Source organism: Sorex araneus, chromosome 5 (assembly GCF_027595985.1).
Source record: "Sorex araneus isolate mSorAra2 chromosome 5, mSorAra2.pri, whole genome shotgun sequence".
In the NCBI taxonomy this organism is placed as follows: domain Eukaryota; kingdom Metazoa; phylum Chordata; class Mammalia; order Eulipotyphla; family Soricidae; genus Sorex; species Sorex araneus.
In genome coordinates this window covers 34773923-34789789 of record NC_073306.1, presented here as the reverse complement: position 1 = coordinate 34789789, position 15867 = coordinate 34773923, and the positions used below count along the sequence as shown (strand labels likewise).

General features: G+C 37.7%; 1 protein-coding gene across 3 annotated transcripts in view; it reads right to left on the bottom strand.

Annotated features, from left to right (window-relative positions):
* Positions 1-15867, bottom strand: part of FOXJ3 (forkhead box J3) — a 121426-nt gene that overhangs the window by 41192 nt on the left and 64367 nt on the right. For all 3 annotated transcript variants that reach the window (XM_055139302.1, XM_055139304.1, XM_055139303.1), the window contains exon 5: positions 5502-5585. In XM_055139302.1, coding sequence (XP_054995277.1) covers positions 5502-5585 — 84 coding nt within the window. The remainder of the gene's footprint in view (positions 1-5501; positions 5586-15867) is intronic.

Below are 15867 nucleotides of genomic sequence, written 5' to 3'. Positions count from 1 at the left end.
ATTTATAGACCCCAGGATTAAGGAGAAAAAATAAATACTATAATCTCAATAAGTCAAATCAAAACTTGGGATTAACTACACAGAAACTGGCCTGAAACCCTGATGCTGAAGTCTGCACAGCAAGGGACAGACAGCACTCAGGACAAATCAGCTGGAGGAAGAGTCTTCAAATAAGGAAACCATACTGTGGGAAAGCAAGCAAGCAAGCAGTAAGTGGGAAGAGAAACCTAAGGTGCATTAAGACTGTGATCCCGGGGCTGAAGTGATAGCACAGCGGGAAGGGCATGTTTGCCTTGCACGCGGCTGACCTGGGTTTGATTCCCAGCATCCCATATGGTCCCCTGAGCACGGCCAGGGGTAATTCCTGACTGCAGAGCCAGGAGTGACCCCTGAGCATCGCTGGGTGTGACCCCCCCCCAAAAAAAAAGAATGTGATCCCAAGGAAGGGGAGTGTACTTGCACTGAACATCTGTAACCATCCTATTCTTATTATAATTCTACAGTCCTATACACATTGTAATACTGGAATGGGGAAGCAAAAAAAAAAAAAAAAAAAAAGGTGAAGGGTCTGGAGACACAGTACAGTGGGTAGTGCCTGTCTTACATGCAGCTGACTGGGTTCCATTTTTGCATCCCATATGGTCCTCAAGCACCGCCAAAAAGATCCCTGAACTCAGAGCCAGGAATAAGCACAGAGCACTGCTGGTGTGGTTCAAAAACAAAACAAAAAAGAAGCAAACAGCAATAACACACACACACACCCCAAAAAAAATTAAAAAAAAAAAAACCCTGCAAACAAAAACCCACAAGGGGGGCTGGAGCAATAGCACAGTGAGTAATGCGTTTGCCTTGCACATGGCCGACCTGGGTTTGATGCTCAGCATCCCATACGGTCCCCCGAGCACCGCCAGGAGTAATTCCTGAGATGCAGAGCCAGGAGTAACCCCTGAGCATCGCCGGATGTAACCCAAAAAGCAAAATTTAAAAAAAGCCCACAAGGGTATAAAGAGAGGGTCAGAGTCCTTGGCAGGACTCAGAACCTTCATAATAGCAGAGCTGATTCAATACTGTATTGGCCCTCACTCTCCACAGTAACAGACTTTAAGGGCAACTTCCAAAGGAAGGAGTCACCCACGCCCTCCAAATAACTGAGTTAGCTAGGAGCTGAATGATAATTATAGGACTGTTTAAACCATGCCCTTACAGACAGAAAAGCACCTTGTAGATTTTATGAAGTATAGCCCACTGCCCACTGCCCTCTCTTGATGGCCCCTGGCTAGTCAGACCCTGCTCCCTTTCAGCCCTCTGAGCACTTTGTACAAGCTGGGATTGAGATCTAGCCTCACCTGGAAATAACACCCAGCACCAGTTCCCAAGCTTCTACTCAGATCTGCACAACTGAAGTAGCCCCTTAAACTTGGAGCACAGGTACTATCTTGAACCCTGTATGCCATTCAAGCCCACTCAAACTAGTTTCCCAGCCCCTGGACAAATTTCACAGTGCACCAATGTCACACACAATGATAAATGAAGACAACTGATTGAAAGAATACAACTACTGGAAGCAGATTTTCAGGCAACATTCCTGACGATGCTTAATGAAATGAGAAATTCTATGGAGGAAAACGTCAACAAAAACAGAGAAAGTCTGAGAAAAGGCCAAACTAAAGTCACAGAGCTATAGAATATAAGCAGCTAAGCTAAGAAACATAAGAGAGGAGCTTAGCAGCGGAATGGAAGAAGCAAGAAATCAAATCAGTGAGTTTGAAGATCAAGTAGTGGAAAACTCCAAAAACACCAGTAAGAAGAATTTAAAAAAATAATACAGGAAACATATGGGACTACACTAAGAACAACAGTATTTGCATCACTTAGACTACAGAGAAAGATGACAGAATTCTTTTCCTTCTTTTGGTTTTGGGCCACACCTGGTGGTACATGAGGCTACTCGAAGGCTTGTGCTTAGAGATGCTCCTGGCAGTGGCTCAGAGCACCATGAAGAGCTAAGGCTTTGACTGAGTTCTCCTGTATGCACAGCATGCACTCAGTCCCTTACGTTTTTTCTCTGACCGACCACAGAAGTCTTAAAAAAGTAAGAGTAGGAAAAAATATCCTTAAGCTGACAAAAAAAATTAGACATACAAATCCATGGAGCTCAAAGATTTCCAAATAAATCTATAAACAAATACCTGTTAAGACATATTATAATGAAAATGGAAAAAGTCAAAGCTAGAGAATTCTACAAGCAACTTAAGAAATCTAAATGCAGCCATCACAACAGATATTTTAAAAAGCAAAGAATTACAAATAAGAGAACTCCCCAAAAATATACGCTTTTTTAAAAAAAACCAAATTACAGTGAGATACAGTTTATGAAATTGTTATGACTGGGTTTCAGTCATACAATGTTTCAATACCTGTCACTTCACAGCTTATACTTCCCACCACCTGTCCGCAACACAGGTATTGAAAGGCTACAATGTATGTTACTTTACCTCCTCTCAGCACTCAGTTCCTGTCCAGAGTGATCATTTCCAAGTATCATTGTCATAGGGGGTCCCTTCACTATCCTAACTTCTCCCACCCCCACACTTGTGGCAAGCTTCCAACCATGGACCAGTCCTCCTGGCCCTCATTTCTATTGTCTTTGGCTGTTAGTCTCACAGTTTTGTTTTGTTTTTTAATATCCCATAAAGGAGAGCAATCGAATGTTCTATCTATGTCTGTCCCTCCCCTCTGACTCATTTCATTCAGCATGATACTCTACATGGCCTTCCATGTATAAGCAAATTTCATGACTTCAGTTCTCCTGGCTGCTGTGTAGTACTCCATGGTGTCGGTGTAAAATTCTTATCAGATACTCTACAGTTCAGAAGAGAGCATCAAGGTATGTGAAGTGCTGAATGGAAAAGACCTCCAACCAAGAACACTTTGACTAGCTAAGTTATCACTCAGATTTGAAGGAATAAAGAGCTTTTTGAACAAAAAATACTTAAAAGAATTGTCACAAAGCAGGCCCACCAAAAAATACTTTGGGGATTTTTATAAAAGGAAAATATGATCCATTTATTGGTACAATTTGGATGTTGTATTTTATAGATCTTAAGTTTTAGTTGGAGATTTGGGATGTGGCTCAAGTGTAAAAGTCTTATCTAGCATCTCTGATGCCTTGGATTCAATTCCTGGCCTCTGAGCCCACCACATCACCACAGCAAAAATTTATTATTTGGTTCTTTTCGAATTATCTTATTTCTATGCAGCAACTTCAGATACATTTATTTCTTATTAACAGTTCCCATTTCCTTAGTAAAAGCAATTATATATTAATTTGTTCCACTCAACTTTAGGCTCAAATGAGGGCTCATTTGTATTAAGAATGGATTATATGTTTAATAATTTTCCATTAAATAATCTTAAGTGGTACTTCGTTTATTTTATATTTTTTATCCTGAGTTTTCAGATTCTTTCACATTCCTCTGAAAAATGCTTTCTTCCTGATTGTCCTTATAATGCTTTTTTTTTTTTTTTTTTTGCTTCCAACCTTGTAATAGTTTATACACAGTACCTTCCGACTTCTTATTTCTTCAGGTAAAGGTCTTTCCTAGAGACCTTTTTGCTGACTCCTAGATACCTGGTTTTTTTTTTTTTTTTTTTTTACTGGAGTAGTCTTTTGTTCTTGTTTTGTTTTGTGGCTACACCAGCAGTGATAAGGGCTTACTGCTAGTTTAGGGATCACTCCTGGCAATGCTCAGGGGAACACATGGGGTGACGGGATCAAACCCAGGTCAGAGAATGCAAGGTAAGCAACATACCCACTGTACTATCGCTCCAGCCTCAAATGAAGCACTCTTTCTGAGCTCTTTCTCTTCTAGTTCATTATTTGCATATAGGAATGCAACAGATTTTTGTGTCTTGATTTTGCTATACTTGGCTAAATGTTTCTAAAACAAAAAAAAGATTTTTATTGGGTTCTATAGAGTTCTATACATATATTATCCTATCATCTGCAAATAGAGACAATCTGACTTCTTTCCGACTGAATCCCTTTGATTTCTTTTTCTTGCCAAAAATCTGCTGATAGGACTTCTGGTACAATTTTGATAAATAGTGGGGAAAGTGAACGTCCTTGCCTTGTACCTGATCATCTCTGAGAAAAAGCTTAGGTTTTTCACCATTGAGTGTAATACTAGCTGTGCAATTTTTGTACATTGTTGTTAAAACCTGGAGGAAAGTTCCTTCTATTCCTATCTTGTTGAGGGTTTAATGCATTTTGTCAAAAGCTTTCTCTGTATCAATTGATAGAATTTTATGATTTTTATCTTTACTTTTGTTGATAGGGTGTACTGACTGATTTGCAGATGTTGAACCACCATTGCACCCCTAGCTTGAATCTCACTTAATTGTGGGGCATGCTATTGGATTCAGTGCACTAAAATTTTGTTGAGTGTTGTGACATCAATGTTCATCAGTGTAATTGGTCTGACATTCTCCTTTTTAGTAATATCGCTATCTGCTTTAGGTAACAAGTTAAATGTGAGCTTCATAAAAGCTATTTGAAAAAAATTCCTGTATCTTTAGTATTTTGGGTGTGACCCAACTCTCCAACCCCAAATTAAAGGAAGAAAAAAGAAAAAAGAAAACATTAAAAAATTCTTCACAAAGTCGTCAGCATTTTAAATAGGTCTCAAAGAATTGTACAGTAGGATAATTCATATGCTATTTGGTTGAGACCTAAAAAATACAGAAAAAAAATGTGAAGGATAAAGTTACTATTCATGTCAGCTTGAGTGCTGACTAAAAATTACAATGAAATCAACTCAGGATATTAACTATAATTGCTTTATGCTTTTCTGCAAATAAAATTTTGTCTAAGTTTATAAGATAATCATCTTAAAAAATCAAAATCATACTTAGAGATCTGTGTATTTAAATGTATAAATTGTTATTTTTTTGTAGGGCTGTGTGAGGGGGGCAGGGGTTGGGCCACATCCAGCCATACTCAGGGCTTGCTTCTGGCTCTGCATTCAGGAATCACTCCTGGCAGTGCTCAGGGGATTATATGAGATACCACGTCCAAGGCAAGAGACCCACCTGCTGTACTAGTTCTCTGGCCCCATGTATAAACTATTACAAGGCTGGAAAAATAAAGCATCATATAGACAATCAGGAAAATTCAATGCAATCAGAATATCTAAAATAAAAGGGAATTATTTTATATAACTAGCACTCATACAGAGGATACCAAATTAAAATTAAGAAACCTGAATTCAAGTCTCACACAACAGCTAAGCCCTAATTATGCACATAAAAAACAAAACTCCTTCTACATAATTTACTCAAAACTGTACACCTCACTTAAAATATTAAACCTGAAAAGTATTTTGAAAATAAGAAAATAGAAAAAAAGGTACAATTTTTTGTATAACAAAAATAATGCTTTAAAATCTAAAATTATAACAAAATAACTCTATTACACTAAATTTGTGAGAAAGAGCTCTTACCCGTTCTACAGATCGTGCTCTCTTCTTTGGCCGAGTAGGCAATGCATCTTCCTTCGGATTGGTATCTATTGCCCAATAGGACCCCTGAAAGTAAAGAGATAAATTAAATTAATATAATACATAATGCCATATATAATAATAACATATATGTTATATAATTCTATATATTATACATTACATAGAATTACATATAACAATATGTAATACCAAACTCTGTAACATTAAAATGGACTTTTATAAGCCTCTGCTTCCAAATGCATTTTGCAGACACCACTGGAAAAGTTATATGAGAAGAAACATTCCTTAGGATTGAGAAAAGTGAGTTTATATGAAAAAGTTCATTTGTAACTCTATTAAGTAGGAAAAATCAGGATCCTAAAAACTCCTGTCATGGTCAAATTGGTGGTGGGGAATGTGCACTGGTGGAGGAATGGGTGTTTGATCATTGAATGATTGTAACCCAAACATGAAGGCTTGTAACTATCTCACGGTGATTCAATAAAATTAAAAAAAAAAAAAAAGTAACAACCTGGGGCTACAGAGATGGTACAGGTAGGGTGCTTGCCTTGCACACAGCTGACCCAGGCTCTGATACCCTCCCACATATATGCCCAGAGCACCTCCAAGAATGATCCCTGGGCACAGAGTAGGAGTAAGCCCTGAGCAATCAGGTGTGGCAAAGAAAATGAGGGGGGGGAGGGAGAAAGAAGGAGAGGGCAAAGTTCATTTTACTAGGACAGGGGGAGGAGGGAGAGAGATAGAGACAGAGAGAGAAAGAGGTGGGGGGAAAGAAAGAGAGAGCAAACAGAATACTTTTAAGCACATATTACTTCTAAATACATGATAATTATAATAGCACATGACAGTCACATTTATTAGAATATTGTGTTGAAAGACACTGGTATCTGTACCATGAAACCTCATGAATCATGGTAGTACAATTTGGAAATTTAAACCATCCAACTCTTATATCATAAATACATGCTGGGAAGCAATGTCTGTATATGTTTGTTTTAAAACCACACCAGGTGGTGCATAAGGATCATTCCTAGCAGTGCTCAGGGGACCATATGCAGTGCCAGGGATCAAACCTGTTTTAGCTTTGTGCAAGGCAAGCACCTTACCCTCTACTCTCTCCAGCCTTGCACATAAATCTTATTGCTTATTTTGCTGCAATTTATTTATCCTCTCTTTGTTTTTTAATATTCCTATATCTCAGAAGTATTCCAGATCCTCAGTAGTTTGATTTCTTTAAAAATATTTTCAAAAATACACACCATATAGTTTCCATAAAGCTCAGAAACAGGAAAGTAGTTTGCTCAATCAATGATATAAAAACCAGCTCCAGAACCAATATCTTAATTTTTCTTATAGAGGGCCACTCCCACATGTGCTCAGAGGGCCATGTGGTACTGGGGCTAGAATTTAGGGCCTTATCTATACTAAGCACGTGCTCCACCACTTGAGCTATCAGCCCAGTATCTTGATTTTTTTGTTTCTTTCTTCCTCATTTTTTGGCCTATACACAACATAGCCCTACACGCTCACTCTAGAGGAAAGAAGGGAAGACGAATAAGAGAAGTTGGAGAGATAGCTGGAGCAGCAGAACAACATGCGAGCATGTATGAAGCCCCGAGTTCGATTCCTGACACCACTCAGCCCATACCCAACACCACAGGCTGTGGGCCTGGTAGTGTCTAAGCCCTTTTGGGCCCAAACACAAACTATCACGTTCATACTACCAGGGCAAGAATCAACAGGAGTAAGCACCTACAGGGAGGTGGCTCCTGTTTTTTTTTTAAAAAAAAAAAAAAAAAAGGAAAAAGAAAATAAGGGAAAGAAAAAAGATATTTTAGAAACAAATACAATGCTTGTCCCCCTAATTTTATAATTTCAAGATATTAAAATTGAGTCTTTTATTATTGATCTTTCTACTTTTTCAGTCGAAATTTGACACTGAGGGAAAAGAAAGTCTTATCAATTCTAACACTATGTGTCTAAGATTAATTACCTGCTTAAACATATCATATTCTCTCATCAATCTGTTCCTACTCTATTTGCTGACATTACTCCCTGTAGTACCTACAGACAGTGAGGTCAGCAAATAGATAAGCTGATCTATTAGACCTTTAAATTTTACCTCAATTTGACATTGAGGGGAAAGAAAGTCTCATCTATCCTCACCTTCTGTGTCTAAGATAAATCACCTGCTTTAACATATCATATTATTTCATCAATCTGTGCGTACTGTATTTGCTGATATTACTCCCTCTATCATCTACAGACAGTGAGGTCAGCAAACACATAAATTGATCAATTCATTATACCTTTAAATTTTACCTCAGATGTTATAGAAATTCTCTGATGCTTCTACTGTAACAATTCATTACTCTTCCCTCTGCAAGATCTCTACACCTTTAATACATTAGATCAGTGATTACACTCAACAGTTTTATTTATAAATCTCGTTGTCTATGAGCAATGAATTCCTTAAGAGTAGCAACTTACACTATACCCATAATGATAGGTACAATATGAAACACAAAGCACAATATTTAACTTATAATTGTTGAGATGGGAAGGCAAAAAGCTGTTGAACAAATTATGCCAAGAATGTCAAAGTACATGGTAAGATGCGATGTCCTAATCTATCCAGGTACCTGATAACTGAGATTGGCACTCAGTTCACTATTCAGCTACAATTGAGGCATTCTGCCACTTTAGCTTTCCAAAATTGTTACCAAGTCTTAGCTAATGACTCTACCAAATATGACCTGATGTAAATTGAGCAAGAATGATGAACCAGGTAAAACACAGATGCTATAGAATATAAACCTTAAAAAGTTTCATGAAGTTCTGCTAGAAATTTTTAAATAAAGTACTAAAAGTTTTAGACTCATTTCTTGAAAACAAAAGGAACTCATTGGCCTATAGTTTAAAAATCACACTGGGTGAAAATAAACTGCAGTGTTTACTTTTTGTCTGGGGGAACCACTCAGTTCAAACTTTTAAGCTGATATGGGCATTTTTGTGGGGCATTTGTTTTTGTTTTGGTGGGGAGAGCTTACTTCTGGCTCTGTGCCCCAGAGCACTTCTGCCAGAGTTTGAGGGACCATAGGTGGTGTTGTGAATCAGACCCAGGTCATCCATACACAAGATAGGCACTTAATGTACTAGACCAGCTTGCCAATCCCTATTGATCTATTATTAGACATTTTAATAAAACCACAAATAAATATGTAGCAGTTCCTCCATACTAAGTATGAATTTGATTTGGCACAAATAAGATAAAAGCCCAGCATTCATTTTGTACTCAGGCAACAATGAATGCACAAATGTAAACACAGGCTAAGTAAGTCACAAAACAGGCTTGCTCTTCAAGTCCTTGCTCACTACGGAACATGCGCCTCACTTGCTAGTCTCTATGTCTCTCTTCGATTGCTTGCTCTTTCAAACCCATGCATTCCTTTCTTTCTCTACCCACCCCCTGCATCTTTCGTTTCATTCAATAAAAACCATCTTGCTTCATATAAATAAATAAATAAATAGAATAATTCACAAAACCGTTCTTTAAAAATCAGGCCAGAGAGAATCACATGGTCCCCTGAACCAGAGTAACACCAGACCACCGAGCACAAAGTAACTCCCAAACAATTAAAACAAACAAAAATTCCTAAAATCTTCCATCTACTGGCTGGGCTAATCTTTATTATCTGGATTAAATTACATCAACATTTCCTTTATAAATAAATCCCCCAAGATACCAGTTCACACCCATTAAAATGTCTAACAGGTGTTGGCATAGTTACTGGAAAATTGAAACCTGTGTGCACAGCAATTGAGAATATAAAACTGCATAAATCGTGGAGAAAAAACATTTTTAGAAATCACACCTGCAGGTGTTCAGGAGCTGTGTTGGGGGTCACTCAGGCTGTGGTGGAGGTCAAACCAGTTCTCTGACATACAAGGCATGTGCTCAGCCATTTTAGATTACCATGTAAAGCACCAAATTAACTTCTGGGTATAGACCCAGGAGAAGTGCAAGCAGGAACTAAAGCAAATATTTATACATTAATTTTCATAACAACATTACTCATCATAGCTAAAAATGTGAAAGCAACCCAAATGTCTTATCAATGAAAGAATAGGTAACATAATACATACATACAATGGAACATTAGTCTTTAAAAGAAAGGAAAAATCTGATACATAATTCATCACTTTATAAATCTTGATAAGATCTTATATAAAATTAAATCAGTCTGAAACAGCGTATGACTCCATTTTCTTGAGGCACCTAATCAAAGTCATAAAGTTGGCTGCCATGAGCTGAAGAGGGAGAATCAGGTTGGTTTTCTAACTAAAATATTTTTAATTTAAGTATTATAACTTACAATATCAATTTACAAAAATAACAAATTTTATTATGTAGAATTATTTACACAAAGTCCCATTTAGTTACATTTAAAAAGCAATATAGGGGCCTTGGTGTCACTCTGTGGTAGAGCGCTTGCCTTCCAATTGTGAGGCGTTGAACTGGGTTGGACAAGCAGAAGCACCACCTAAACACCACCATGAGTGACCCACTTGCAAAATCCAGTATGGCCCAAAACAAAAAAGCAAAATTAAAAGTTGCATTTGCTCTTTTTTTTTTTTTTGAGGACTATTTCTCACACCTGGCTCTGTGCTCAAGGATCACACATCACAATGCTTAGGGGTCCAAACGCAGAGCTGGGGATTAAAGCAGCGCCTAATCCCTACACATACCAGCTCCAGCCCCTGACAAACTAACTATAAAAACTCAATACATTAGTTAAAGGCCATTAGAATAGTTACTTAAAACCATAGTTAAAATACAAAAAGATACTTGTAGAATGAAAAGCAAAATACTCAGAAAAAGTATGCCGTGACACTGAGTAAGAAGCTCCTGCAGGGCTTCTTGTAGAACGCTAGTGATGTGTAAGGCACTTGCCTGCATGCACTGATCCGGGAGGGGAGGGAAAGGGGAAACAAAGCTACAGTGCCTGTGTTAATATCCTACAAAATAGGCTTCAGGACAAAGCATTTTCTTGTTGTTTGGTTGGTTTTCAATTTTTTTTTTCCTTTTTTTTCCTTTTGCCTTTTGTTTTTTTGGTTTTTGGTTTCTGAACCATACCCAAAGGTACTAGGGTGTTTGCCTTGCATGCAGCTGACCTGGATTCATCCCCAGTACCACATACGGTTCCTGGCATACAGTCCCCTGAGTCATGCCAGGAGTGATCCCTGTGCACACAGCCAAAAGGAAGCCTGAGCACAACTGGGTGTGGCCCACATCCCCCAACAGAGAACCTAAAATGTCTTTTCATCATTACTATTTATCACTTCAAATAAAGTACATTATAATCATTTGATAATTTATATCTAATTAAAATTATATGTAAAAACAAAGCACCCTGCCCTAGCACATACCAGTGTGACATTTAACAGCCATAAGATCTAAAATAGCCTAATAAAAAAGCCATTATCTCATTAAATATAAGTAAAACCACAAGGTTAAAACCGTCTAACATAAATAACCATTTCAAACTGCCAAATCAATAATAAATTTTATGACTTAATCCTATTCAAACCTAAGTGCTCACTGGTAAAGTTTATCACCAGACACTACTCTCTGCTCTTCTTCAGCTCTCAATGCAAGTATCATTTCAGGAATACCAGGCAATAATACTGCTCCCTTTTTAGTCTCTGACTTTCTTGGATTTGTGTCATGTCTCAATCAGTTGTTTTTCTACCTCAGTTTTAAGTTGGCAATTCGGTTTAGAAGGGGTTTCTGTTTCTCCTAACATTTTAAGATACTGTTCCAAAGCACAGCATTTGCACATACCATAGACAAAGAGTGTGACTGTATTACAGAGTTTCCGTTGGAGTTTATTTATACCTGTTGTCTAACATAATTAAAAATAATGTTCCTTTCATTCTGAAGAAGCTTCTAATTTGGACAGCAGGTTAAAGGGCCACTTAACTCAGATCACAAAAATAGGCTATGAAAGATCAAACACTCAAGAGGAACTCCAAGGCCAACTAGTTGGTGGTATGAATGTATGAATAACTATTAGAATTTCCAGCTTTGGTCCTGGGAATATCCTTGTTGAACAATTCAGACTTCTATTCCTTTTAAATATATTGGTTTCAAATTAAGCTAAATAAAAATGAAGTTAATATATTTAATATTCCTCTAAAATTTAAAAACGAATATTTACTATTAAGTGATTACTAGTTGGCCTTTACCTTTTAAAAATCATTAGCATATTAATTTAAGCTGATTAGAAATTATTTTTAAGTTGAAGATAAAGTTTTATTGTGATATTGATGGATTTCCATGAGACAAGCACATCTATATTTAAAACAGAACTCAAAAAGTAACTTCTTCTGGCTATTTCATATTACTAGTTTAGGTAAATTTAGTATTTTCTTGTATCTTGGCATGAGTCTCATTAACTGAGTCAGAGTCCAACAGGAAAGAATCAGATTATCAAATGAAGTGATATATGGCAACAACCCATATGTTCATCAAATGGTAATTAAAATGATAAATCCGTCATGCTGGAATATGTGAAATAAAACAGAACTGCTGGCATTCATAACATGGATGATTGCTGGCATTCATAATATGGGTGGATCACAAATGTATTGTGTTAAGCAAAACAAGCTAGACTCAAAAAGCCACAAGACTTTATGAGTCTTGTTTATAAGAATTTCTGGAAAAACTTAAGAACAGAAATATATCAGCTGAAAGCATCTGGAGTGGAGGTAGGAACTGACTAACAAGAAATAGTATTTTTTGTAACTAGGTCCTAGCAATGGTTACATTATACTTACTGTCAAAACAACATTACAAACAACAGAATTTATGTGTTCCATATAAATTCTATATAGAATTCAAATGTAGAATGCTTTTATATAAAACACATATATAATTTGTATGTAATCTAAATTATATTTATATTAATAGCATTTTTGTAATTATTAAATGAGCAAAATATCTTTTAAAACCTTTGACGTAGAAAAGGGTATAACAATAATCCTTAGACTTTTGTTTTTCTTTGTTTCTTTTTAACCAACTCAAAAGTGGATGTTGGATAACATTGGGTTGTCCTTGCTCCTCCTTGCAGGGAGCTTAGGTTTATTGAGTTACTCCCACAACAGTGCCCCTGAGGCACACCCAATTCCATCAAGCAGTGATAATCCTATATTGCTTTTCTCTTCCCTTTATGTCACTTGCATGGTTTAGCAATGTCTTTTTTGTATAGACACAGGAAGACAGTTCATGCTATGCTTTGTAACATGGGAGTTAATTGACTCCAAATAATATTTACTCCTGGGCATCCATATTTACTTGACTTAAACCTCAGTTGCCCTTAATTTCTAGCACTCCAAATGCAGGGTCCTGATGAAGGGACTGGATGGGCCCGGGGCAAACTGTAAGCTACCCTGGCATCGAAAGGAGACAAGCTAAGCACCATAAAAAGTATGAGAGCATAGTCATGGACAAACTGTCATGACCCAAAAAGAAGGAACTGATTAAGGACCGTGCTGGGCTTAGGAAAGACTAACCTGGCCTGAGGATATGGTCCAGGATATATATAGCGAGATGTCCCCAGGAAGAGCCAAACTTTAAGCTTAATATATCTCTTACCATGTTCATACAAAATTACTAGAAACATTTTAAGAAGTAAATATACTATTTAAATGGATTACTAGCTCAGGAAAGGAGAAATCAATACACACTAGATGGAATCCCACCCTTGACCAGACTTTCTAATAATCTAGAGTGCTGAATCCTCAGATGAGATTCTGTCCTTGAGTATATCTCCTAGAACTTCCCTGAAGGAGTGGCTTTACTCTGTTATTACGACTATGTTCAACCCCACCTATGTGTACCCCCACCCTTCATGGTTGCTATATAACTATACTGTAAGAAGAAAGAAGGGAAGATGAGACAGGAAGTAGTAGAGGACTTTGAGGTATACGAGGATGGAACTAGGGTGATGGAACTATAATGACTGGGACTACAACCAAAACTACCATTCCAATTGTACAGTAAAAGGAGAGGGGAGAGATTGGACTACGCTGGGGAGGAAAGAGAAATAAACTAACGACAAGCCTGGGGCCCTGTCTCTGCTCCCCTGGTCCTTCACCCAGCACGGCTGTCACCGTGGGCTGGGCTAGAAGGTGGCTCTCAGCCACCAAACATTAGAGTCCTCCGAGTGCTTCCCTTACCCCCATGCTTTTCTTGGAAATGCACAATGCTCAGGACTTACTCCTGCTCTCCGCTCGGATCACTCCTGGCAGGGTTCGGGGGACCATACTGGGTGCCAGGAATCAAACCCAGGTTGGCAAGCACCAAGGCATCTGTATTACCACTCCAGTCCCCACTAATCCTTAAGAAGAGTATAGAGAATACTACATTTGCACATAAAATACAATCACAACGAAATCACTGTTGTGTATACAGTGTATTCATTAGGGCTCTAGGCTAGAATTCTGGCATACATTTCTACTTCTCTATGAATCAGATTCAGTCTGATTCAACTTTTCAAATTCTCTCTGAATGCCTGCTTCTGCTGGGTTTCCTAGCCAGTCGGTTGTTTTAAGAACTGTCTCACAATCATAAACCTTCTCTGCTTTAATGTGCAACCAGTGATAACTGATTCCATTTCTTCACTTTTGGACCTCATATTAGCACTTGTATTTATTTCCTTAAGTAAGTCCTGACTTTATCTTAATTTTATCCTAATGGATTTCTAAACTAAACTTGATTATATCTTCAACTAGGATTCTTAGTGTGGGTTAAAATCATGAAAAGTAGTGACTTTGTCTATCCTTAAAGCACTTTAAACACAACAAACTCTAAAGCCTCCTTTGTAAACCTGTAACAATTTTTTTGCCTGCCAATTAACATGATAATTTCTTTACTTCTGTCCAACTGAACTGTAGCTTTTCTTCAAATTCTACTTCTGGGTTGGTCTTCTTCAAAGACACTAAGTCTTGAGGTAAAGGAGATGAATTTAAAACCTGGAAAGGGGTGCGGGGGGAGGGATGTCACACAACACACAGTGCAGAGCAATGGTGCTTAGGCAGGGCATCTGCTTTGCATGTGGCAGACCTAGGTTTGATCCCCGGCACCCCATATGGTCCTCTGAGCCTGGCCAGGAATAAACTGTGAGCACAAAGACAAGAGTAAGTCCTGAGCATCACCAGCTGTGGCCCAAAAACCTAATTTATATTTTAAATAAACAAATGAAACCTAGAAGGGAAAGTGAGCATGCTTTAAGTTTCCAGTACCACAGCATGTTACTCATATTTAACTGAATTTTCAGTCAGAATATATTATTTTTAACTAGTTTTGACCCTCAGATTAAAGTGGATCTTACAAATAAACTACAGACTTTTCAAGCAGTGCAAGAGAAAGTGAACAAATAAGCAAGGAAAATTTCAAAACTAACATTCATTTACTTGGTAGAAGCTCTTGATTGTTTACGTCACTGCCAAAATGTGTTTGATCAGAAATAAGCCTGGAATTTTAAATTCTCAAGAACTGCTGCAACAAAAAACTATCAAATACCATTGTTGGGGCAGGAGCAATAGCACAGCGGGTAGGGCATTTGCCTTGCACTCGGCCGACCCAAGTTCGATTCCCAGCATCCTGTATGGTCCCCTGAGCACCGCCAGGAGTAATTCCTGAGTGCAAAGCCAGGAGTAACCCCTGTGCATTGCCGGGTGTGACACAAAAAGAAAAAAAAAAACTATCAAATACCATTTTTAAAGACAAATCATACACAAGTATGATTGAGATGTAGATAATGCTAGCTTCACATGAAGGCTATAAAATTCTTAAAATAATTAAAACTGGGTGGTGGTTGGGAAAATTCTAAATAATGGTGATGGGAAGGTGTAATGGTGGTAGGATTGGTGCTGAACTATTGAACGTAATAAATTATTGTGAACAACTTTTTAAAAATTTTAAAAATCAAAAATAATGTTTCAAATAATAATAAATTTCCTAGTACTGTCAAAAAAAAGTACTTAAAATGAGGCAACTGAGTCAATGTTTACAGGGAAATAGGAGGCAAAGTTAAAATCTAAAAAAAAGTTTTGATTTTAGACTTCTATAAGGCTGGAGGGGTAGCTAAAGCCAGGGTACATATTTAATATCCGCAAGGATATGCCTTATTCCTCAATACGACAGTGCCCTGAGTCCTGCTTTGGATAGCAGAGTGGCCCTTGAGCACCACACCAGATCCAAACCCTAAACCTGCCAGGACTTCACCAGTGGGACCCACACCCACAGCCACCACTGCAAGCGGTCCTTTTTAAAGTTATTTTA